The 25,147-nt window shown below is 43.9% G+C and overlaps 1 protein-coding gene across 1 annotated transcript in view; it reads left to right on the forward strand.

Annotated features, from left to right (window-relative positions):
* CNST (consortin, connexin sorting protein) overlaps window positions 1-25,147 on the forward strand; it is a 53,850-nt gene that overhangs the window by 16,786 nt on the left and 11,917 nt on the right. The window contains exons 3-9 of the mRNA XM_056853722.1: window positions 1,826-1,834; window positions 8,315-8,496; window positions 10,597-10,627; window positions 14,518-14,604; window positions 15,491-15,605; window positions 23,330-23,351; window positions 23,517-23,613. Of these exons, the coding sequence (XP_056709700.1) occupies window positions 1,826-1,834; window positions 8,315-8,496; window positions 10,597-10,627; window positions 14,518-14,604; window positions 15,491-15,605; window positions 23,330-23,351; window positions 23,517-23,613 (543 nt within the window). The remainder of the gene's footprint in view (window positions 1-1,825; window positions 1,835-8,314; window positions 8,497-10,596; window positions 10,628-14,517; window positions 14,605-15,490; window positions 15,606-23,329; window positions 23,352-23,516; window positions 23,614-25,147) is intronic.

Raw genomic sequence — 25,147 nt, forward strand, 5'->3', positions numbered from 1 at the left:
TAGGATCTTGTTATTGTCACTCAGGGGTATCAAGCCAACTAACCATGGGGGTGGGGGGATAGAAAGTGCTTCAGACACCTCTATCATATAATGGAGTACTGGCAGCTAGTTTGGACAGGGCACCTACCAGTAAGCTAGACTAATGGTACAAGATCAGGATATCTAGTCAGTCTCTGAAACCCAACATAACGTACATATAAGGCTGGAATCAGCTTGCAAGCCAATATGCTGCAAGAGAGACTTGAGGAGAATAACTGCCCCTTCCATCTTCTAGTACAGAATTGATGGATTGCATATAATATAATATTATATATAATTATCTGGACATGAATACAGCTCAAGCAGGGGATGTTTTGCTCTTTCCTTCCCTGGCCTGCATGGGAAGGGTTTTTGTTTTTGTTTTTTTGCAGGGGTGGAAATTAGGATTGTAAGAGAATGTGTCCCCTGAACCTAATATTGCCCCTGGTGCCACCCCGATTTCAACAGGGCAATCCTATGCAGAGTTACTCCAGTCTAAATCCATTGAAATGAATGGGCTAAGACTCAAGGAACTCTCCTTAGAATTGCACTGTAAAGTTTTATAGGGGCTCTGCCCCATCAGAGACATATTAGCAGCTTCTTGACCACCTTGGCGTATCTCATGACTTTTATTACGTGTCCTAAATGGTTAGGACATCAGATAGCAAGCAACCCAGTCGGTGGAACTATTGGCAGAAAGTTCATGCCCTTCCTGTAATAAAGGCATTATTATCTGCAGGGCTAATAAACAAGATGTCACGCCATGCACACAAAGGTAGGTCAAGTTTGTTTTGAGTTGTGTAGGCATGTTAAGGCAGGGCTGCGTTTGCAGTTTGAATTAGCCAGAGAAGTGGGAAGCACTTTTCTATAGTGCCTTGTGCTATTAATAAAGGAAAATAATGAAGTGTTGTCTTTCACTTTGGTTTAGCTGGATTCTGCAGTCAATTCAGATTAACAGTTCCCTCCTGTCCTTAGATTTTAGATATCTGTCTTCTTTTTTAACATGATGCTAGAAAGATTAAGGTAGACAAAGTCTGTCTACCTGTTTAGTTTTTAAATCACTGAACAAAGCAATATCACATGTAGTGAAGTCCCAGGCATATTCCTAGATGAACACCATATTTTTGTATTATTTCATCTACTCTTCCAGCCTGCTTTGAAACATCATGTTCCTCACGCATCTAGCTGGGTTCAGCATGTCAGTCCCTACAAGACATTGGTTACTGTCTGAGTTTCTCAAAGATACTCCTGCCCAACCAGACACTGCCCATTTTGGGGGTAACACTTGACCATGATACAAACCTTGTTCAAACTATAGACGTGTAGAAGGAATTGGGATCATGTCTGCTGGTGAGGTCCTTAGGCATCTCTATGTACAAATTAATGTCTTCTTGGAAATTAATGTCTTCGTTGTACAAGCTGCAGTGCTCCAGAAGGCAGGCCTTTGATATATGCAGAGAGTTTAGACCCATAAGCCTTTCTGTAGATATTTGTCTTGTGTACAGATGCCTGGAGAGGGTCCAGTTGGTACAATCCCTCTCCCGTCCACAAGCATAGAATGTACATGCTTTGAACAGCTGGATGGGGCTATGGGGCTACTATATTTTGAGTATATTAAAATATTCCTATTGGAAGCACTTGGAGATGCCACATTTGGTCAGTGCTATTCCCATTCATAGTAAGGAATATCAGGCATGCTTGCTTCTGCTTTGCAACAAGCTAAATATGTTCTCTGTAAGCACTCTTAAGATCTGTGTATCTTTAAAAAAATACTTTCTTGCAGCTAATCTAAATATAGCGTTCTAAGACACAAAGAGTAAACATAGTTAAAATTAAGCCTAAAAAACTAACAGTTGATGCATTTAATCATAATAGAAAATATATCTCCTGCTGCTAGCAATTCTAGATATTACAGAACAGTTAAATGTTTGCAGGAGAATGGTTTGTTGAACAGCTAAACAAAACACATGCATGAAATATGGTTTTGCTTTCAAGCTCTGTGTACTAATCGTGTGTGTAAAGTGCCTTCAAGTCGCAGCCGACTTATGGCGACCCCTTTTTGGGGGGTTTCATGGCAAGAGACTAAAAGAGGTGGTTTGCCTGTGCCTTCCTCTGCACAGCAACCCTGGTATTCCTTGGTGGTCTCCCATCCAAGTACTAACCAGGGCCAACCCTGCTTAGCTTGTACGAATTACTTAGTAAAAAAGAGAACCTCTCTCAAGTGACCTTTCACAATGTTATCCTGGACATGGTAGCTGTACAAAAGCCCCTAAAGAGTTACTTGCAAGACATATGTTTCCTGAAATAGCCCAATGGGTACAGCTTAGAGAAGCATCCAAGCAAGAGACCTGTGCGATCACTAAGTTGTCTTGACCAAGTTTGGGGCACCAGCAGATCCTGGGTTTGCTACAGCTCAGCCAAAGTTCCTTTATTTAAGCCCACATAACTACGGTTGCCAGGTTCATCTTCACCACTGGTGGGAGGTTTTTGGGGTGGAGCCTGAGGAGGGCAGGGTTTGGGGAGGGGAGGGACTTCAATGCCATAGAGTCCAATTGCTAGGGTTGCCAGGTCCCTCTTTACCACTGGCAGGTTTTTGGGGTGGAGCCTGAGGAGGGTGGAGTTTGGGGAGGGTCTTCAGTGCCATAGAGTAATTGCTAGGGTTGCCAGATCCCTCTTCACCAGAGGCAGGAGGTTTTTGGGGCGGAGCCAGAGGATGGTTGGGTTGGACTTCAATGCCATAGAGTCCAATTGCCAAAGTGGCCATTTTCTCCAGGTGAACTGATTTCTATTGGCTGGAGATCAGTTGTAATAGCAGGAGATCTCCAGCTATTACCTGGAGGTTGGCAACCCTAAAGTGGCGTGACATTTGGCTCCTGAAGACTTATGCCATATAGTTTTCTTACCGTTCACAATTGTACCAGCTGGCATGTAGACAGAGAAAGCAGCACATAGTTGCATGTACTTAATGTAGCAGAATATATTAAATAGAAAAAATGATTATTTTTAATAACCCATCGACCAGGGTAGTAAAGTTATTTTCTAGCAACAAATCTTTTAAATCTGATTGTTAACCAGATATTGCAAAGTTACATTGTAAACATAGAGCTGTTTTTTGCTTTGTTGTGAGTTTTTTGCATGACTGATCCAGAAATATCTCGAGAGTGTGTAACAGGTATTCATTAATTTGAGGGAGGGACAGGCAAGAAATGGATGCTAACCCTGTATTGAACTCCAGTTTATCCCTGAAAGAGACTAAGAGAAGCAATGTCCACTCTAGTCCATCCTAACTGACTGCTTCGACTAGCTAAGCAGCATTCTGCTAATCATCCAGTGGGGTCAACAAAGCTCGATAAAGCACTAGCTCTCAGCAGAGCTGAGTACAGTATAACATCATGTCCTTTCCCTCTACCTCCACATCCCCACACCAGACTCAAGAGGGTACCCCTGCTTTGAGTAGTGGAGTCCATTTTGCTGATCATAATTTAATTGCCCTACTATGAAACAATATGAAGTTGGAGTTCTGCTACTTTGGTGCTGGACGAGAAATAAAGATACCCATGTATTTTAGATGACTCTCTAATGGTTCAACATTTGGTGATTTCGTTTAAACACAATTAACTGGTGGCTGTTTATGCCTGCTAGATGTGTGTGACATGAGCAAAAGAAATTTTAGTCTCCAGGTAGAAGACTATCCGGAGATGAAAATTCGTCTAGTGATTTCAGAAAATTAGGTGTAGAATTCCAAACAGAAACAAGTAAGGAAAGAAGAACCTCCACAGAGGGCAGGGCTAGAAAACAGTTTATTAAGATGAGATGATTTTGTCCTATGTACCAGAAAATATTCAACTAAAAGGGCACCAGTTCTCCAGTATGTATCTTAACATTCATGTACTCCAGTGTTTCTGGTAGTTCTGTGAACATATAATTTTATCATGAATTTCTGGTTACAAACGTAAAATGTCTTAACCAGCGATATTTGTTTTCAGCCAGGCTGTGAAACAAAGTAATCCTGGAGGTTAATTTGGAATGTATGCTGTTCCCACAAGGGAAATGACCTTGTGGAAATTTAGCTCCTAGTAGTATGCTGCATTCAGATAATAATTTATTTATAGATTTTAAATGCTTACAACCCACTTTTCTGTTGCCTAAATAGGGACTGGATGCATGTGTTCCTGCAAGCCATCTAGTTCATAGTATTCTGTCTACTTATTTGTAACTAAACAGGCTTCTCCTTAGCTCTTGATATATTTCCCAACAAACACCACCACTACTTAATGCTCTTCTGCAAACCTTTGTTGTACAATTGAATGATAAACTGCATATCAGGCTCTTGACCGGGGTTGTCCTGGTGTTTTGCTCTAAATTTTGCTAATGTAATAATATCCTCAGTATTTCCTCTGGCAGTTAGATGGTTCAATTGACTAGAGACCTCCAAGTTAAAAATAATATTGGAGTAATTTTCCCTCTGACATAGAAATCGCTTGCATAGAAGATCATCTCTGTGATATTAACAATTTGAATTGTTCTGTTTTATACATTGACTTTTTGTTGTTGATAAGTATGCTGGTAGTGACTCGGGTAGGGTTGCCAACCTCCAGGTAATAGCTGGAGATCTGCTATTACAGTTGATCGCCAGCCAATAGAGATCAGATCACCTGGAGATAATGGCCCCTTTGGCCATTGGACTCTATGGCATTGAAGTCCCTCTCCTCCCCAAACCTTGCCCTCCTCAGGCTCTGCCCCAAAAATCTACCACTGGTGGCAAAGAGGGACCTGGCAACCCTAGACTCAGGTAATAGTTAAATTTTTATAGTTATGTTGATGAACTCTTGAGTTTTAGCCAGTATCCCTGGGAATTGTCTCGGCTAGGGTTGCCAACCTCCAGGTACTAGCTGAAGATTTCCTGCTATTACAACTGATATTTAGCCGATAGGAATCTGTTAACCTGGAGAAAATGGCTGCTTTGGCAATTGGACTCTATGGCATTGAAGTCCCCTCCCCAAACCCTGCCCTCTTCAGGCTCTGCCCCCAAAACCTCCCCGCCGGTGGTGAATAGGGACCTGGCAACCCTAGTCTCTGCCCAAGCTGTGTTGATTCACACAACATTAGCTTTGGAGAAAATGGTTGCAGGAATTTGTCCATATTGCATCGACATGGCTGTAGAAATGAAATACACTTCTTAGGGAAAAATAGTTTTTATTTTTCATTCAAAGTGTGTGTTAAAATGCAAATTTAATTGCTGAACACTGAATCATAATTAGCTTTGAGGTAGCGTACTTGTTAAGGAATGTGTAAGAGATATTCTGAAGCACGACAGCGCTTTGAAACAAAGGCTTCCTAAAGGCAAGAATGGTATTTGGGTATGGCAGAAATGTAGCAAAGGTCACACGCTGCCATAAATAGAAAGCTATTCTTTTGCATATAATCTTTTGATTCCATCTCTAAATATAACTATAATTTATTGAACTAAACTCTGTCACTTTTGGCTCTGACATAGCATTGATCAAGCTGAACTAGAAATATCATTTGCATAACAGTCCCAAAATATTTAGGGCTCATTCAGATTAAGAGTGCAGCAAACTTACTTCAGTACAAAACACAGAGTGCTTTTATATTTTATTTCAACAGGATAATTGCAGGTTATATTGAATCTGTCATAAGTTAAGAAAGTCTATTGACGTAACTTCTTGTTCTAGTAAAACAGAGATGTAAATACAATAAAATCTGTGAATAGATGTATCGGTTACAATAATCCAAACCACTAAATATTTATGACACAACTGTTCATAATAAAGTTAAGCTGCATAGGGAGGAAACCATGGTGGTGTTGGCAGTATTTTAAAATTGTATATATAAGGTTTAGTTTGGCTTTGCTTTTGCTTGAATCAACATTTGACTTGGAGTATAGCAAAAAGGGAGCCACGTTTCCTGGAAATTGTCACTATAGTTAGGGTTTTCCATTCCCTTTAAGCGCAATGAAATTTTATCTGCTACCATAATATTCCATTTTCTGTTGTACCAATAGGGTTGCCAGCTCCAGGTTGGGAAATACCTGGAGATTTTTGGGGCGGGGCCTGAGGAAGGCAGGGTTTGGGGAGGGACTTCAATACCATAGAGTCCAGTTGCCAAAGTGGTCATTTTCTTCAGGTGAACTGATCTCTATCTGCTGGAGATCAGTTGTAATAGCAGGAGATCTCCAGCTAGTACCTGGTGGTTGGTAACCCTATGTACCAAGCTTTAATAGATGGAAGGCTTTTTTTTCTTTTTTAGAAGCTGTTTCCTAAATATCTTCTTGTGTAGAACTTGTGGTGCATTTCTCTCAACGTATGGAGAAGTAAAAGGTGGATTTGTCCGTATAAAAAACCAAAATGTGGCGTCTGTTGGTTCATGGAGCTCTTGTTCTCATTTGTGGATATAATCAGGAGATGCGTGCCAAACATAAATTCCTGATGTTTTGTAAATAAAGGAAATAGCTTTGGTAAGGTGTGAGAAGAGCTATTGGCAACCCCTTTCTCAAACTGTGTGAGTTATCTTATAAATTGCAATTTAACAACTGGGGTGTTTATACAGTGTTAAAACCAATAAATTATAGTAGGTGGGGCCTGTTCCTGTAAGTTTTGTTTTGACACCACCATAACCTTTGGTGTGTTGTTTAGCCTTTGTAGATTGATAGTTGCCGAGACAGGAAAGACTCCAGACGGGTCTCTTTCAGGGTAAAAAAAATATTTCCTAGAAAAAAATTCTGGAGTGCCATTTTAAGTGCCATTTGTCCCAGATCTTAGAAGTAGTAGTTAGAAAAGTATCTTAAAGTAATAGTTAAAAAAGGATTATGTTAAAAAAGGACTTTGAAAATATACTGGTTGCAATAAGCCTAGAGAGAGCACTTTTTAAGACCCTAATCTGACACCCATAACCATAGGGTTGCCAAGTGCCAGGTGGTGGCGGGCAAACCCCCACCAATCCACCTGGCTGCCCGCCGACCAGCTGAGGGTCAGTGGGCAACGCACGCACGCGCCTGCCCGCAACAACATGTCACTTCTGGTTTACACCCGGAAGTGCTGCATCACAAGGGGCCTTTACCACTCAAACTGGGAGTTTGAGTGGTAAACGGCCCCTTGTGATGTGTTTTACACTCGGAAGTGCTGCATCGCAACTGGCCCCTTGTGATGCAGCACTTTCGCATGTAAACCAGAGGTGATGCAACACTTCCAGGCCCGCACAACCCCCCCCAACACCTGCACTCCAAAAACCTCCCGCCGAAGGAGAAGGGGGACCTGGTAAGCCTAATAACTAACCATGCTGTGTACAGAATTTTTTTTATAAAGCCCAAGGAATATATAGTTAGTGTGAAATGTCTGGTTGTCTTATAGTGTCCAATGATAGACAACAAGGAGGAGGTTAAGTTAAAAGCAACAGTTCTTTATTTAGCTAAACACGGACCTGGGGTGAAATAGCCACAGATAAGATGCAGGGTTACTCACCAACGAACAAAGGAAAGTCAGTATCATTTATGCATTCGGATGGGGCAGGCCCATAGCTGCTGACAAGCAGATTGATACACAAAAGCACCAATACACGTTAGGTGTCTACTGCACATTAATTAGCATAGCCTATAGATATTGCCCGAAGGCGTCACTAAGTGAGTTCTTGATCTTGTGAGCTTAGTAACCAGAAACCACATTCCTGAGGATGAAGGTAATTCAGAGCTTTTTCTCTACTGGTGTGAGGCCGTACCAGGCACAGAGAGCATGATTTGTTGGTTCATGGCTCCAACTTCCCCAAAGCTTCCATGTGTGTGCATATGAGTACATAGTATTTTATACCAGCCCTTATATCTGGGCATTACAAGTGATGTTTTCCATTTTAGTACTACTTGCGGGGAAAGGGAGAAGGAAATTAAGGAGTGCCTGGAAATTGCAAGTAGTTTTCAATGTGTATCTTGGGTATTCTTACACTACTACTTTATGGGCAATGCAGAAAGAGGAAATTTGCTATTATGTGTACTTGTGCTTTATTTTCAACTGTGTTATACTAGTACACGTTCCTTTTCAGGATGGGTGAACTTGTCTAGAACTCAAATTATAAAACTAGCCCAGGATGTGGTTATTTTGTGGTTGGTTTATTTAAATTGTCTTTTGCTGCTTTCTAAGCTGTTTTGGGGCCTCATTGGGAAGAAAGGCAAAGTAAACATACATAAACAACTATCTTACTAGTTCCTGTTGCATTATTTAATTGTTTTAACTGTTTCTAGTAAATTTCAGTTGTTAAAAAAATGTCCTTTCTTTGGACACTTCAGGGGCAAAGCATAAGAAAACTGATGTTGCGGCAACAGATTGCATGCAGGAGGAGGGTGGAAACAAAACAAATTCAAACTGTTCCCAGAAGGACCCAACACAAACTCTGCAGACCCTCTTCTCACTTCTTCGAGAAGCATTTGAGCAGATGGATTCAAGAGTGTTGCCCCTGTGTCTCCATCAGGTATTGACAACACTTTCCTTAATTTCTCTGGGATTTCTCTTTTACAGTTTAAATTTCTCAGTATGGGAGGAAGATCGTTGCATGGAATCGAAATGCCTACCTATTAGAATTTCACGTACTCCCATGGAGAGACTTGAAGCTATACAACTAACAGAACAAAGCTGGACATATGGAACTCACTCTTTTAGAGAGATGAACATCATGTGTCTAGGTGTCAAAACTGACTGACAAGTGAATTAAAAAATTTTTCATATATTTTACAGTTCGACTTTTCTGCCTCTCACCTCCTATGGCAGCCCAAAAGGCTACCTGAAATCCTGCTCCTGGAGGTGGAGGATCACCTGTCTCCCAGGAACAGCATTTTGGGAGAGTTATTGAACTGTCACTGGCCATAGCTCCAAGCCATTTAGGTCATAAAAGACAAAGTACCTGTGCTTTGAATTGTGCCCAGAAACAGATGGGCAATCAGTGCAGATCTTTCAGCACAGGGGTGATACGATCCAAGTGTCCAGCCCTGGCAAATAACCGGGCTGCTGCATTTTGGACTGACTGAAGTTTCCAAACAGTTTTCAAGGGCAGCCCACATAAAGTGCATTACAGTATCCCAACCTGCATTGTGATCAGAGAATGGATAACTTTGGCCAGTTTTCAGGAAGGTCTGTAATTGGCATACCAAGCTGAAACTGGTAAAGGCCACAAAGGAAACCTGAGTCTGCAGCCGTAGTCAGGGTCCAGCAACACCCCAAGCTACAAACTTCCTGCTTCAGGGGGGGCGCGACCCCCTCCAGGTGGACTCTTCCATCTTCAGACAGCTTTGTCATTAAACAATGGTACCACAATCTTGTCTGGTTTGACCGTCAGTTTATTGGCCCTCATCCATCCCATTATTTTCTCCAGACACCTGTATGACTTCTACAGACACACTGGACTCAAATGATAAGGAGAAATAGAGCTGGGTGTCTTCCACATAGTGGTGGCAACGCACTCCAAACCTCCAAATGATCTGTCCCAGTGATCTTGTGTAGATGTTAAACAGCATGGGAGACGAGATTGACCCCTGCAAGACTCCATAGCATAAGTGCCACAGGACCCAGCTGCAGTTCCCCAGTATCACCTTCTGGAGTTGATCAGCCAAGAGTGGTTGTAAGTGCATAAGAACATAAGAAAGGCCCTGCTGGATCAGACCAAGGTCCATCAAGTCCAGCAGTCTGTTCACACAGTGGCCAACCAGGCTCCTCTAGGAAGCCACAAACAAGACGAGTGCAGCAGCACCATCCTGCCTGTGTTCCACAGCACCTAATATAATAGGCATGCTCCTCTGATACTAGAGAGAATAGGTATGCAGCATGACTAGTATCCATTCTAACTAATAGCCATGAATACCCCTCTCCTCCATGAATATGTCCACTCCCCTCTTAAAGTAAGAGTGGAACTACCAGAGCACAGTTGACAGAGTTTACAACTTAAAAACCAATAGCAACCAACAATAAAATTAAAATCCCGTTTTGGATTTTCTGCACTGAGCAGAGAGTTGGGACTAAATGCCCTATAAGAACTCTTCCAAATCTAAGACTCTTCCAAATAAAAACACATCACAGTAAACTAGCAATAATAAATCCCAGTAGATAAAAGTTACACACAAAACAAAAGAATAACCTAACCAAATATATGGAATTAAAAGATCTTTATCTGGCACCTTCATAATAGTAATGAAGGTGCCAGGCAAAGAAAATCTGAGTCCAATATCACTTTAAGGACCTACAACATTTTCCAAGGTATAAACTTTTGTGAGTCAAAGCTGACTTTGTCAGATAATAGAAATACAGGATTGATTTTGAGGTAGCGAGTTTGTAAGGGTTTTGTACTTCGTACAGGTGCTTATTTAATCTTGGTGTATATAGTTGAGGGTTTTAATGGAGATTTTATGTTAAAAGTAAACTACATTTGTTTTATGGTGTTTCATTATGCATTATTATGCCTGCATTGAAAAATGAGGGCAGAAGAAACAAACATGGAACCGGAGTAAAACAGGTAACATCTTTTCCTAAGTGAAACAGGAATATCTGATAATGTGAGTATCTTCTGCTGTTCTTTTTGTAGATCGCTGAAACCTATTTTCAAGATGGAGAATGTATCCTTTAAAAATAAGGATTGGTTTGTTTGTTTTTAATCAAAGTGCACCATTACATCATATGGCTGAAGGTCAGGTGTAAAACTGAAAAGTGATTATCAGTAAACAAGCTTGTTCTCATTTTAGCTCTGAGGTGGGTGGGTAAGTATGAAGTCCCTGTCCCAAATGTGAACTGATATTAGTTGCAAAGAGTTCTGAAGACACACCTTAAAGTGGCATGCATGATGATCTGCAAATGCCTTACTTATGAGCATGCTCATAGGTGTGAAAAGGTTTTCTCTAGCTGCATCATGCATAATGGATTTGGTCTTCCTTTCCTCCCACCCCAGCTAATATATCATGCTTTTGTTTTCACACTAGCCTGTTTCTGGGCATTCTCTGGGCACACTGCGTTTTCTGTGTCACAGCCTTTTTTTTAGGACTGTAGTACTATTGGGAAATTCGCAGGCATGTATTTCATAATATTTTATTGATATACAGCAGGGTCCAAATGTGAGCAGAGTTTCAAGGGGAGGATTTGTGCTCTCCCCCCTTTATAACAGTACCTCACAATGCCTTGCAGTTCTGAAAGTTGAGATTCTTTCGAGAGCAGCGTCCAATACATTACAAGAGGCTGTGGGTGAATAAGGAATTGAGGGAAGTTCCAGAGCATGCTCAAATCTTTTGGGATTTCTAGTCCGTAACCTTTTTAAAAGGATTTTAAAAATGTAAGGTACAATGGGATATAACATACCCATACTAGATTAATTCCTCCCTATTTTCTGGGCTGCTTATCCATCTATAAAGTTAGCCCCCTAATAAACATAGCAGGTCAGTGTTTAAACTCTTTGGCGAAAACTTATTATGGAATTCCTGTACTAGCATTTGTTTTATTTTGACACTTTGTCCATGAGTGAATAAATTGATTGGATGAGATTGCACTGCTAGCAGCTCTCATCCATGTGCTGCAGATTTTCACAAGCCACCAGCAGACTCAGGGCTGTGTAGAACTCATGTAAAAGTGCAATTTGTCTGAACTGGTTTCTAACTTAAGGCTGTATACACAATCGCAGCAATTTGTGCAATTATAGCATTGGGCCATCAGCCAGTGGGAATTGGCTCAGTGGCTTGGGTCCACTAGGATTTGTGTAGGCAGAAAGAATTTCTGTTTGCCTAGTGAGACGTCCCCACACTGCCTCCTCTGCAGCCCAAAATATCCCTGAAGCGCTGCTCCTGGGGGAACATTCCCTTCCCCCAGGAGCAGAATGGGAGTGGGGAAATCAGTGAAAACTGCCCCTCTGTTCCATCTGTTGAAATCCAAAACTATATGCCAATTCATTGCATTATGGACAAGATGTACAAAATTGTAGTAAAGTAGCCCTCTAGATTTTGTTTAAGTATCTGTATCCTGTGTTTCCTTGTGGCTTAAGACCACTTAACACACCACTGGGGCTGTTGAAAAAAAAATTCGGTATAGTTCAGATTCAGCAAAATTCGGCCTGTTTTGATTCGGGCCGTGCTGAAGTCCGAACTCCCCCGCTTCGGATCCCTGCAATTCAGGCGAGATCCGGAGTTCGGGGGAAAATTCGCCCCCCCCGCGCGCCTTCAGGGGGCTTCCCTGAAGACTCGCGCGGGGGGCCCTTTAAATAGACTTGTGCCCCTCGGCCAGGAGGCGCAGATCTATTCCACGCCCCCCCCCAGGGGAAATTCGGCTGTTTTTCGGTTCGAGCCGAACCGAATCGACAACCCTACACACCATCATTAAAACATTACCGTTTAAAACCAGTAGAATAAAAGCCTTTCCCCCCCAAAAAAGATGCCTGCAATTTATACTCCATTAAAAGACCTGGCGAATGAAATGCCTTCGCAGTACTTCCTGAAGATTTCTGTACAACACTTTACTGTCTTTACAATCATCTAAAAATAATTTACTGGTGGTCCCTAGTCCTAAGAGTGTTTTCGGCTGTCCTCGATGAGAGCCAGGGCCTTTTTGGCCCTGACAACGGCCTGGTGGAATGCACTGTCTGGTGACATCAGGGCCCTGTGGGACCTGAAAGAGTTCTGCGGGACCTGCAAGACAGCTATTCCTCCAGGTCTATGGTTGAGGACAGCCGCCAGTGTCATCTGCTGGCCTCCCTGCCCCCTCCTTTTTATTTTATGCCAACTGAGAGTAACCTGCCACTTATCTCTGGCAACAACAGTGACATTTAGGCGCCATCTGGAGTTTTAAAGTTTTAATCTGGATTTTATTGTTTTTACATTTAGAATTTATGGTTAATTTTACTACTGGTTATTATTGATGTATTTTAAACGATGTTACCCACTCTGAGCTTGGCTTTGGCCGGGGAGGGAGGGATATAAATCACATACATACATACATACATACATACATACATACATACATACATAAATAACCATGGTGTCCCCCTCACCTCATCAGGGAGCCCATTCCACAGAAGGGGAGTTAAAATGGAAAAATAACGGACTGTGGCTGATGTCAAGTGGGCCACCTTAAATGTGGGAACAGCCAGCAGGTGGCAGTCTGAAGACTACAGTTGGCACTCAAAGACATGTGGGATGAGACAGTCCTCTAGATATATAGGTCCTAGGCCATGATGACTTTAAAAGTCATAACCAATACCTTGAATTGGGCTAGGAAACAAACCAGCAGCCAGGGCAGCTGTTTTAAGGTGGGCAGTAATCATCTGAGAATGACTGGGCTGCAGATCTTGAACCAGCTGCAGATTTCTGGCTGTCTTCAAGAGCAGCCCAACGTAGAACACGTTACAGTAATCCAGCTGTGAGGTTGCAAAAGCATGGATCAGTGTGACCAAGTCTGAGAAAGGAGACTGTTGGCAAGACAAATACATTTGATAGAAGGCACTTCTGGTCACTATGCCAGTGTCCTTTTCAAAAAGCAAGGCTGTGTCCGTGAGCACCCCCAAGATCTTAACCTTCAGTGCAAATGCCAACTCCACTCCGTCCAAAACAAATGGATCTAATTTGACATGATCATATGATATATATATGATTACCTGCTTTCCCCTTCCTACAGAGAAATAAATCATTTCTAGCAATGGCTTTAAGGTAAAACAATTTCTAGCAATGACTTTAAGGTGTATAGTTTCAGAAGGTAACCACATTGGTCTGCCGTAGAACACCTAGATACATATCCTGTCGCACCTTAGAGCCCAACAAGATTTTTGAGGTGTGACCTTTCGAGAGTCAGAGCTTCCTTTGATGAAGGGCATCTGATGAAGCTTGAGAGCTCATACCCTGAAAATTGTGTTAGTCTCTAAGGTGCTACTAGACTTGAATCTTTAAGGTGTATGGTGACTTAAAGCTATTTTTTTTATGTTCAGTTACATGCCAGGGGTATGTGATCGCACAGTGCATAAGATAATATGACTACTTTAATTTCCCCTGATGTTTTCTGAACCCCAGTAGAATTTGTGGTTTTCTCCCTTTGTATGCTAGAAGGGGAAACAAAATATTAGAGCCTGTGAAGGAGACATTAAAATTCAGTTTTTTGTATGTGTGAGAGAGATCTGTTGGTGTTTTGGAGTAATAAATGCTGCTAGGTGATCCCAGGCTGTATCGATTGTATCAAACGTAGCACTGTTAGATCTGCGAGTCAAACTGCTGATTAAAGACAGACCCATTCCAGAAAGCTTGTTGCCCAAAAAAGGGAAACTGCTGGTTCAAATGCACAGTGAACTAAATGTAGCCTTATGTGGAGGAAAATACAAAGATTAAGATAGTAAAATTCTCATGCACATGTGAATATGTCAGGAGCACATCACTTTTCCATCTTACACTGAGGCAGTCTGCGGCTTTTGATAACAGAGTTCAATTATATCTACTTTCCACTGTCCATCTATATCTGTATTTCCCGTTAACTTTCCATTCAGATGAGAAGGCCATGAAGTTCATTCAGCTTGAACAGTTATACCACGAGCAACTACTTGCAAATCTTTCTTCTATTCAGCAGCAGTGGGGTAAGTTTATCACATAGTGGAAAATGATTTATTAGATAAAGACTGAGAAATCTGTTCTGATCAGAGCTGCCAGTTTCCTGGCAGGGATAGGGAATCCTGTTTTCTGCTGCCACTCATGTGGCTGATGGGAGAAAAACACTGTTGGTGATTGCTTGATATCACTTTTGGGGAAAACCTGGAAATGATGTCAGTCCTCTCTAGGAATTGCTAGAAACTCTATGGTTTTATCATAAAGTTTTTGTCAATTCCTAGAGAAGTGTGACGTCCCTTCTGGGTTTTCCCCAGAGCAATGTCTCACCAACAGTGTCCCTCTGTTAAAGCCTGTGTTGCAGAGCAAAACAAAACAAAAATCTGCATTCTCCCAGCTCTGATGAGAAACACTTATCATTTTTTCTTATTTTCTAATTTCCATGAAAAGAGGCATCATTATTTTTACTTAGGCTTCTGGCTTTTAATGAGCTACTATAATTACTTCTGTGCTGAATATTTGTTTGTGTGTGGGGGGGGTTAAAACATTTAAAAACATTTTTTTTTTACAAACCAGTATGTGTTAATTGCCCTGACCTGGATGGCCCAGGCTAGCCTGATCTTGTCAGATCTCAGAAGCTAACCTGGTTAGTATTTGGATGGGAGACCACCAAGGAATAACAGGGTTGCTGTGCAGAGGAAGGCACTGGCAAACCACATCTGTGAGACTCTTGCCATGAAAACCCCAAAAGGGGCTGTGACTTGACGGCACTTTACACACACACACATTTGTTGATTTATTTTGAATTTGGTTTATTAGCTTCAAACATATACAGAAAATATTCTTGTTTATTGCTGAAGGCATCTTAGTTTATTGCATATTTAGACTAGTGGTTGAAATGTTTGTGAATTGATACAGAAACAAAATGGAAAGCAACCGCATCCAGTGAGGTTCCAGGTCTAAAAAATTCTGCTAAAGGTCTGAATAATGAAGAATTAGACAAACTTGCTGAACTTTGCACATCACATCAAGAGTAAGTAAAAAAAAAAATTTTCTTGGTTACAATCCAATGTGTGTGTAGCTATGTGTGCTTGAAAGGTGTCTCCTGGGAAAAGTAACCTTCACATGCCAGAGTGGAAAATTATTTTGAAACTATCTAGAGTTTAAAAAGCTGCTAGCCATATGGTGCAGAAAGCTGCTGTTAGAAGAAAGTATGTCAAAATGCACTGGACAAATTTTGGGAGGCTGTGAAGGAATACACGAATTAGTGCTCTGTCCACATATTTGTAGATGTTAAGATATCATTTAATTACAGCCACCTGTTCAGAAATGTGAGTTTGCAGATTAAATTACTCACCTTGTTTTAATTGCAGCAGTTTAAAAAAATTAAAATCCAAAAATTTATTAAGATAAAATAATGCAAAATCTTCAAACTCAATTCAGACATCGTATTTGTGATACTCCAAGCCATGGTTTGGAAGACCAGAAGTTTGCTATCAGTTTGCATGCTTCATTTTCCACTCTCATGTTCCTCCACTCTTTTCCTGGTTTGCCTATCCACAGATTCCTGCGGCATTCAGATTCAGCAAACTGTACTTAGTTCTAACTAGGATTACCTATAAACCATGCTTTGCAAACCCACTTTCAGCCATGGTTGCAATTCATTTCTCACCATTCTCAGGTGTACATTCAATAAGACCCTTATGGCTTATGGCCATCATCCAGCTCCTTAATTTTGGGCTTGATTCTTGTTCATTGTGTACCCCCTTTTTAATGGCCTGGGGGGAAATTGTGATTTTTATCCTCAGGATGGTATGAGCAGTATAGTATAAAACAACTCTTCCACTTGCTGTAAGAAGCCACTACAAGTGAGGAGAACTGGCTGCTTAAAATCCCAGCCCCCACTTTCCCCCAAAGTTTGGAATCCCCTCAAAGATTTGTAAATCACCATTGAGAGGGGTATATAGCCCCCACTAAGAATCCAGCCCTGACCTGGATAGCTCAGGCTAGGCCATCTTGTCAGATCTTGGAAATTAACCAGGGTTGTCCCTGATTAGTATTTGAATGGGAGACTACCAAGGAAGTACAGGATTGAGATGCAGAGGCAGGCAACACAAACCACCTCTGAATGTCTCTTGCTTTGAAAACCCCATGGGATCACCATAAATCAACTGTGACTTGACCAAGGGGAGGAGGAAGAATCTCTGCTCTATGTTGGAGGCTTCCTGGGCATTCAAATGTCATGCTTAACTATGATTAAGGAAAATGTGCACAAACCTGGGTTGTTGCTAGGCTCACGCACATGCCTCTCCCCCCTTCTTTTGTGGTTGAAAACTAATGGCAGTAACTCATGACGTACCAATGAAGATGTACAGTGTGTGAGCCTGACAATAAGTCGGGTTAATCGGAACACAGTCTATGTTGCTTGTCTCCCAAAAAATCTGTGCTGGATGGAGAGTAGATAGTGAAAATAATTGTTTTTCTATTCAATCACAATTTTCTTGTTAATTGAAATACTTACTATCCCACTTTTCAACACATAGCCCTTTTCCTCTGCCTGCACTGTTGCTGTTGCCACTGCTGCCTTATTGCTTCTAGTTCCTCTGCAAATAAAGCAGTTGATTGGGCTTCATAGCCAGAATAAGACCTGGGTACAGTGTATTGAGAGAGGTGCCAATAGAGGACACAAGTGCTAAACTGCTTGAGTTGCTACTCCAATGCCATGCCTCCCCTCTTGGATATAAGGCAAATTACATCTCACCTGATATCCCATGGTTCCCCAGTCAGAAAATTCCAGGGAGGTAGCCATGATAGTTTGATGCAAGCCGAAATAACTGAATCTTGTGGTACCTTAACTTGTTGGTCTTCAGCCAGCATGGTGTAGTGGTTAAGGTGTCGGACTAGGACCTGGGAAACACAGGTTCAAATCCCCACTTGTGGTATGGAGGCTTGCTGGGTGACCTTGGCATATAAAAAGGCTTGCTGGGTGACCTTGGCATATAAAAATCAACTCTTCTTCTTCTGATACTGATGATATTAGGAATAGAAGCAGTAGACATGGGGAGACCAGATGAGTGGGTTAGGTGATTGGATGGGTGTGGTGTCTCAGGCTTAATTAGGTCTGGGAGATGTTCTGTTGTGTGGAATTCATGTGCTGGAATTAATGTTACGATTTGTGGAGTTAATGTTGTGCTGGTGAATGTGCTGGAATTAATGTTACGTAGTACAGAGCCTTTCTCAGTTCCAAATGCAGAAGATTCTCTACCTCAGATTTCAGTCATGGAGCGCTGCTACTAGGCAACGTAAAACTTAGTTGCTTCAATAATATTTTAAGCCGTGCGAGCTAGTCGACTTGAGGCAATCCACTCTCCGCCTCAACCCCACCTGCCACCCCCATTGCAATATGAGGATAATAATTCTGGTCCCAATATATATTGGTTACTAAAATAAATGTGTGAAGTGCTTTGAACACTTGATGTTCTCTATATGGACATTATTATGGAAGAATTGTGTAGTGGTTAGAGTATCGCCTAGGATCTGGGAGACCCAAGTTTAAATCCCCACTCTACCTTTGAAGTTTACTGGGTGACCTTGGGCCAGTCATTCACTCTCAACCTCACCTACCTCACAGGGTTGTTGTGAGAATAAAATGGAGGAGAGAACAGTATAAGCTGCTTTGGGTCCCCATTGGGGAGAAAAGTAAAAAAAGTAAATTAAAATAATTATTGCTTTTTTTAGAAAATCGTGTTTTTAGCCTTCTCTTATTAATGTATTTTGAACTGCTTGTGTTCCAAGTTTCAGCTTTGTCTATGGTGTAGACAGGCAGTGTTTTGTGATAAATAAGACTGACAGGCTTAGGCCAGGGACATCTCAATACAAGTCTCCACTCTGTCACAGAGCTCCTAAAGTAGGGTTGCCAACCTCCTGGTGGCACCTGGAGATCTCCCGCTGTTACAGTTGATCTCCAGTCAACCAAGATCAGTTCACCTGGAGAAAATGGCTGCTTTGGAGGGTGGACTATATGGCATTATACCCTGCTTAGGTCCCTCTCTTCTCCTCCCAAACCCCCAAAACTCCTCCCCATGCTCCACCCCCAAAATCTCCAGGTATTTCCCACCCCAAAGCTGGCAACCGTATCCTAAGGTGGCCTTGGACCAGTAGCTGTTTCTTACTCTATCCTACCTCACAGGATTTGAAAATGACAAACTGGGGGAGGGAGCCTTGTATATCAATCACTCTGAGCTCCTTGGAGGAAGGGCAGGGTAAACTGTAATAAGCAAGGAAGCAAGTGAGTCACTGAAATCCAGGCCTCTTCATATATAGGACTTTGTCATTAACTTAATTGTAGTAAGATCCAAGAGCATGACTGTGTTTAACATACTTCTTCTTACCAGTCACAATAGCTTTTAAAATAATTGCTAAAAGTCTGCTAATAGAAATTGCATTTACTGGCTCTGAGGCTGCAATCCTGAGAACCCCTTTAGGCATCCCTCATAGCACTCTACCAGGACTTCTCATTTATTTTCCCGTTAGACTCTCTTTGTGCTGCATTTGGAACCACTACACATGAACACATGAAGCTGCCTTGGTCCATCAAAGTCAGTATTGTCTGCTCAGCTCTCCAGGGTCTCAGGCAGAGGTCTTTCCCATCACCTACTTGCCTAGTCCCTTTAACTGGAGATGCCGGGGATTGAACCTGGGACCTTCTGCATGCCAAGCAGAGGCTCTACCACTGAGCCACGGCCCCTCCCCTAAGGCTTTAGCTAGTGCATTGAGGAGATGGTAGTGCTCTTAGAGAGCTAGGATAGTGTAATGTGCTCATAGTGACAAGGGAGACTTGAGTTCAAGTCCCCACTAGCCATGAAGCTCATTGGACGATACTAGGTTAGGCCACGGGTCGCAAAAGCGTGGCTCCCGAGCCGCATGCGGCTCTTTGAGCCCTTGAGTGCGGCTCTTTCCACGTGCGGGCGTGCAGGTACGCGTGGGGTGTGTCGGTCGGTCGACGGGAGACGTGGCGCAGGCGGGCTGCAGTTGCCAGGGCGACCCAAGGGAGGCATCTCCTCTTCCCACTGCCCCCAAAACACTCTCTCAAACCCCCCTCCCCGCCCCATAGCTTGTCCTTAGTTGAAGGTTACCTGGCGATGAGCATGCTTGCCCTGGAGCCGCCGCCGCCCTCCTGAACTGGCCCGTCCAGCACACTGACGCAGGCCGGCAGGGGGAAGAAGGCCCGGCCTCCCTCCTGCTGCGCATTGTTCCGCATCGCCGGTTGCCGGGCGAGACGCCGAGGCTACAACCCCTAGCCTGGTGGCCTCCTCTTCCACCTGCTCTCTCCACGTGCCCTTCGGCTGCTTTTGCAGGTAGGCTGGCCGGGGAGAGGCGAGGGAGGTCCAGCATGCCTTGCAAGCTCCCTCCCTGAGCGGTGGCGTGGGCGACGCGCCCCTCTCCCCCTCCGAAGGCAGCCCTTGGCCTGCTCGCCCTCTCACCTGTGAGGAGGGAAGCCCCCGGCAGGCTCCGACTTGGTTCCGCGCAAGGCTGCTGGCAAGCCACGGAGGGGAACGGGGGGAAGGCCTGGGGCCCAGCAGGAAAACGTTTCGTCCCCGGCCGGCCGCCTCTTTCAGCTTGCAGGCCCGGGTTTGAATGCGCCCCGCCAAACCCCACCGGAGCCTTCTGCCTGGCATGCAGGGAGCATTCAGGTGTGCAACTGCCCCCCTCGAAGGCCTGGGAGCTGCCTGAGGGGATCGAGGAGGAGGAAGGCGGCGAGGAGGAGCTGCTGCTGGAGCTTGGAGGCCCGGCCTCGTTGCCGCTGGCCTTGCCGCCCTCTGTCATCCCCCGGGCTGGGCTCGGTGCCGCTGCCACTGGCAGGGCCTTCGAGGGGGCGGCAGGGAAGAGCGCCAACACAACACCTTTCCCCCCCACCGCGCACGCATCAGCAGGGCTGAAGGCTTCGTGCCTCGCACGCACACGGCTGGCTTCTTCCTCTTCCCCTCCTCTCGCCCCCCAACAGCTGACAGGAGGCGGGGAGGCCAGCAGCAACGAGGCGGGGCCTCCTCCTCCAGGCTCCAGCAGCAGCTCCTCCTCGCCGCCTTTCTCCCCCTCAGGCGGCTCCCCAAAGTCCTCCTCCTCAGGTACCTCTCCCCCGGCCATTTTCGCCCGCCTCCTCCTCCACAGGGCGCTCGCGGAGGGCCAGGCGGCCCCTCAACAGCCGCGCGTCCGCCAGAGAAAGGCCTGCCGTCCCCCGCCGTCCTCCCCTCCCCCCTCTACTTTCTCCCCCTCTTCTTTCTTCCTTCCTTCCATCCTTTCTTCCCCAGTTCCTTCCTTCTCTTTCCTTTCCCAGTTCCTTCCTTTCTCTTTCTTTCTCTCTGTCCCTCCCCCCACTCTTTCTTCCTTCCTTCCTTCCTTCCATCCTTTCTTCCCCAGTTCCTTCCTTCTCTTTCCTTTCCCAGTTCCTTCCTTTCTCTTTCTTTCTCTCTGTCCCTCCCCCCACTCTTTCTTCCTTCCTTCCTTTCATCCTTTCTTCCCCAGTTCCTTCCTTTTCTTTCCTTTCCCAGTTCCTTCCTTCCTCTTTCTTTCTCTCTGTCCCTCCCCCCACTCTTTCTTTCTTCTGTCCTCCCTTTCATCCTTTCTTCCCCAGTTCCTTCCTTCTCTTTCCTTTCCCAGTTCGTTCTTTCTTTCTTTCTTTCTTTCTTTCTTTCTTTCTTTCTTTCTTTCTTTCTTTCTTTCTTTCTTTCTTTCTTTCTTTCTTTCTTTCTTTCTTTCTTCCTTCCTTCCTTCCTTCCTTCCTTCCTTCCTTCCTTCCTTCCTTCCTTCCTTCCTTCCTCTGCCCCTCCCCCTTTCTTCCTTCCATCCTTCCCCAGTTCCTTCCTTCTCTTTCCTTTCCCAGTTCCTTCCTTCCTTTCTCCATCCCTCCCACCTCCCTTCCTCTACTAGGGTTGCCAATCTCCAGGTGGTGGCTGGAGACCTGGCAACCCTAGCATCTCCCCCCAGTGTACCTATAGTTTAATTAAGACTTAAAACTTTAATTAAAGTTTATTAAGTTAATAAACAGTGTACCGTCCTATATAGTTTCAGTTTAAGAAATTTGGCTCTCAAAAGAAATCTCAATCGTTGCACTGTTGATATTTGGCTCTTTTGACTAATGAGTTTGCCGACCCCTGGGTTAGGCTGAGCGAGAGACCTAGTTTCACCTAGTTGTTGTGAGGAGAAAATGGGAGGGGAGAGCACCTTGTGGTGGCTGGAAAAGGTTCAGAGTCCCTCTGGTACGTGTGGAGCTCACCGTGCAGCATTCTGGGATTGCTTTCTATGGCATATTTACTCTTCCTCACTGAGCTCAACGGCATATCATACATGACTTTGTATTCATCCTGTGCACCAGGGCTGGTTCCAGGTTTTGGTGCACCCTGGGCAGAGGGTGCCAGGGTCCCCTTCTCCTCTTCTGCCTGCTGACACCCCCTTCCTGCCCACATACCCCACTGTTCACCCGTGCATTCTTCCCCCACCCACTCATTTGCTTGCCAGCCCTCCCTCTGCTCACATGTCCTTCTCTTAGCAGTGCTGGGTGCTGTGTGTGGCCAGGGTTGTGGGCAGCAGGAGGGCTCATAAGCAAGCAGGTGCACAGCAGGGGAATGGACAGCAGCAGCAGTGGGACCGACTGGAAGCCCTGGGCCTCGGCACTTGCTGGTGTGGCTTAGTGTTTAAGAGCAGCAGACTCTAATCTGGAGAACCGAATTTGATTCCCCACTCTTCCCTATTAAGCCTGCTTGGTGACCTTGGGCCAGTCACAGCTCTCTCCAAACTCTCTCAGCCCCACCTACCTTACTAGGGGTGAAAACGCATGGTCACTTTAGCCTCCTTTATTCCCTGTTTCAGCTAGGATTCAGCCAGGATTGAACGCATGCGTTTTCGCTGAACGTGCATTCGATCCTGGCTGAAACAGGCAATAAAGGAGGCTAAAGCGACCGTGCGTTTTCGCCCAAGGTATCTGTTGTGGGGAGGGGAAGGGAAGGTGATTGTAAGCCCCTTTGAGACTCCTTAAGGGCAGAGAAAAGTAGAGTATAAAAACCAACTCTTCTTCTTCGTCACCTCAGGGTACGCTGACTCATGCTATGCACTCATTTTGAAGCGTTTAGGTTTGCCATTTGTGCTTGCTTAGTCCTACAGTATAAATTTTAAAAGGTTGATGACAGTTGTTCCGCAAATTCGTGCTTCTGTCTGAAAGGCCCCAAAAGAGAGAAAACTGGCTGTTGAGCCAAGCAGAGACATTTAAGGTACAGAGTGCTGCAAAATATAGGAGGACTCACTCTGTTTTGCCCTGCCTCTCACAAGGAAAACACCAACGGGGAGCCGTGCTATTTCTCTTAGCTCTTTCAAAGGCCGCCGTTGATTCTTCTGAGCAGTTGCTTTCAGCTCAGAACAATTTACACAAAAAGGTATCAACTTTCCAATGCGCATACTATAAGAACACTTCTGAAGTCCTGTATTGATTTCACCACTCCTCCTGCCTTCTGGACCATTAGAGATAATTGGCGTTTGTAATATTGTTAGCGTATGGTCTGGCCGCTCTAAAACTATGCTGGCACACTGATAAGTGTTTCAGTGCTGGAAACTTTCTGTGCTAATATTAGAGCATGGAAAGAACTAATCTGATTTGTCGTATAAGTTTTGGTGACGTTCGCTGCGAAGGATATTTTGATGAAAGCAGCTGTTAATTTTTTGCTTCTCCCCCCCCCCTTTTTTTCTTTTGTTTCGGTTTGGTTGCAGGCCACTTGTCCCTCGAAGCAAGGTAAGCTGTGAAGTTCTCGCTGGCTCTGCCTGTCTTGTTTGTTTGGGTGTTCTGCAGATGGTTAAATGTAGTAGACGGAGCTGATGTCCCATAACCGTAACGCGTTATATGATATTTTTTGAAAGCTGCATTCTGTAACGATTAGAATGCTGTCCTGTTTTGCAGTTAATAAGTGAAGAAAAGCCCTGGACTCACAATAGTTTCATAGGTTTCACGGGATCTGCAGATTCAGAGGACAGAGGTGCTGCGACATGTGATTCAGGTACCACATTTGTACGTCATATGAACTTAATTTTTGCGTTTGTGTTAGTACGAGGTAAAGCTTCCATTTGGAACAACAGTAGATAGAGATTTTTTCTGGCTACAGCAAAATTAAGAAGGCAGTCTTTTTTTTTTTTAAAGACTTTCCTTTGCAAATAAGTAAACAGAATACAATATTGGGCCTTCACCTGGGAAATGGCTGTAAACTATACAGCTGTCTTCACCATTATCAAACAAAAAATGCCCCTCTGTACCTCTACTGCAGGGAAAAAGGAAACCAGGCCAAAAATGGTTGTAGCGCCCGGAAGTCTGTACCTTTCCATCCGGAAGTCTGCCTGCTGTCTCTAGACTTTAGACTTCTCCTTGGAGATGTTAGTAAGTAGACTTCCGGGGAGCAAGCAGCGGCGGCTCTCTTTAGTTCAATGCAGGATAGGCTGTTTGGTCTCCCACTTCGCAGCATGGCATGCAAGTCCCATGGTTTGAGTTCCCGATTTCTGCAGTGAACCTTGCAACTGCAGAAGACACTTTTAAAGTCCTCCCCCCCGCACTTGGAAAATGCCAAAAGGTCTTTTTGTACCGTGATAACAACCACATTGCTGTCTTAATGACTGTGTCCTCCTATGACCTTAGACTAAGAGAGCCTAATGCTGGGTACAGTTTTGCCCAAGTAGCAATGATTTTTTCAGATAAGATGTGAAAGTTGATCCTGATATCTCATTCCTCTGAACTTGTTCGAGTTAATGCTTTGCTGTTGAAAGGTTTCTCCTAAAAATGTATCTTATCACTTCAGAGTGCCAGTATTTCAGTGCTTTATCTTTGATTTCAGAAGGAGCGTGTGAGGCAGGGTAGAATGGGAGACAACGAGTTTGCCCGAGACTGCCCAGTTCGGCTGAAAGGAGATTTAAAACTTAATTGTCATTTGGTCTGCTGCCCTGCACTGGGTGGCATCTGTAAGCTGAAGTATAACTTTTTAATGAGGCTGGAGTGTATACCTTTGGGATACTTTGTGTGCCTTATTGTGTAAATTGAGCCAGATTTTCTTAAGACAAGTGCACACAAGAGGCCAAACTTTTAGGAAATCTCAAATTAAAATCTCGCACCTAAAATCATTACATGATGATCAATGTTTGAGCCACAATGGGCTCAGAAAGTGTTTTTCAGTACCACTTATGTGAGGAAACTTTTCTGCATTCTGCCCATCTGTATACTGCATCACTTAACCCAAGAAGGCAATTCATAAAGTAAAAGGGTGATTCCAGTCAAGGGGCTTAGAAGGGTATAACTCCGTTTAGGATTGCACTGTTGATTTTTGCTGGTCATGGTGTTAAATGTCAGATAGGTTTTCCCTCAGATACCATGCTGACCTCTGTCTTCCCTCTTTAAATAGGCCAAATACAAATAACATTCACTTTTTCTAATATCATAAAGTTGGATAAAAGCAGAAATGGCTGTTATGCTAGAAATGGCTCAGTATCCCCCTTGACATTTAAAATGGATGAGATCTTGTGAGAGCTTGATATAGAATATGCAGTTAC

The sequence above is a fragment of the Euleptes europaea genome, chromosome 7 (assembly GCF_029931775.1).
Source record: "Euleptes europaea isolate rEulEur1 chromosome 7, rEulEur1.hap1, whole genome shotgun sequence".
Lineage (NCBI taxonomy): Eukaryota > Metazoa > Chordata > Lepidosauria > Squamata > Sphaerodactylidae > Euleptes > Euleptes europaea.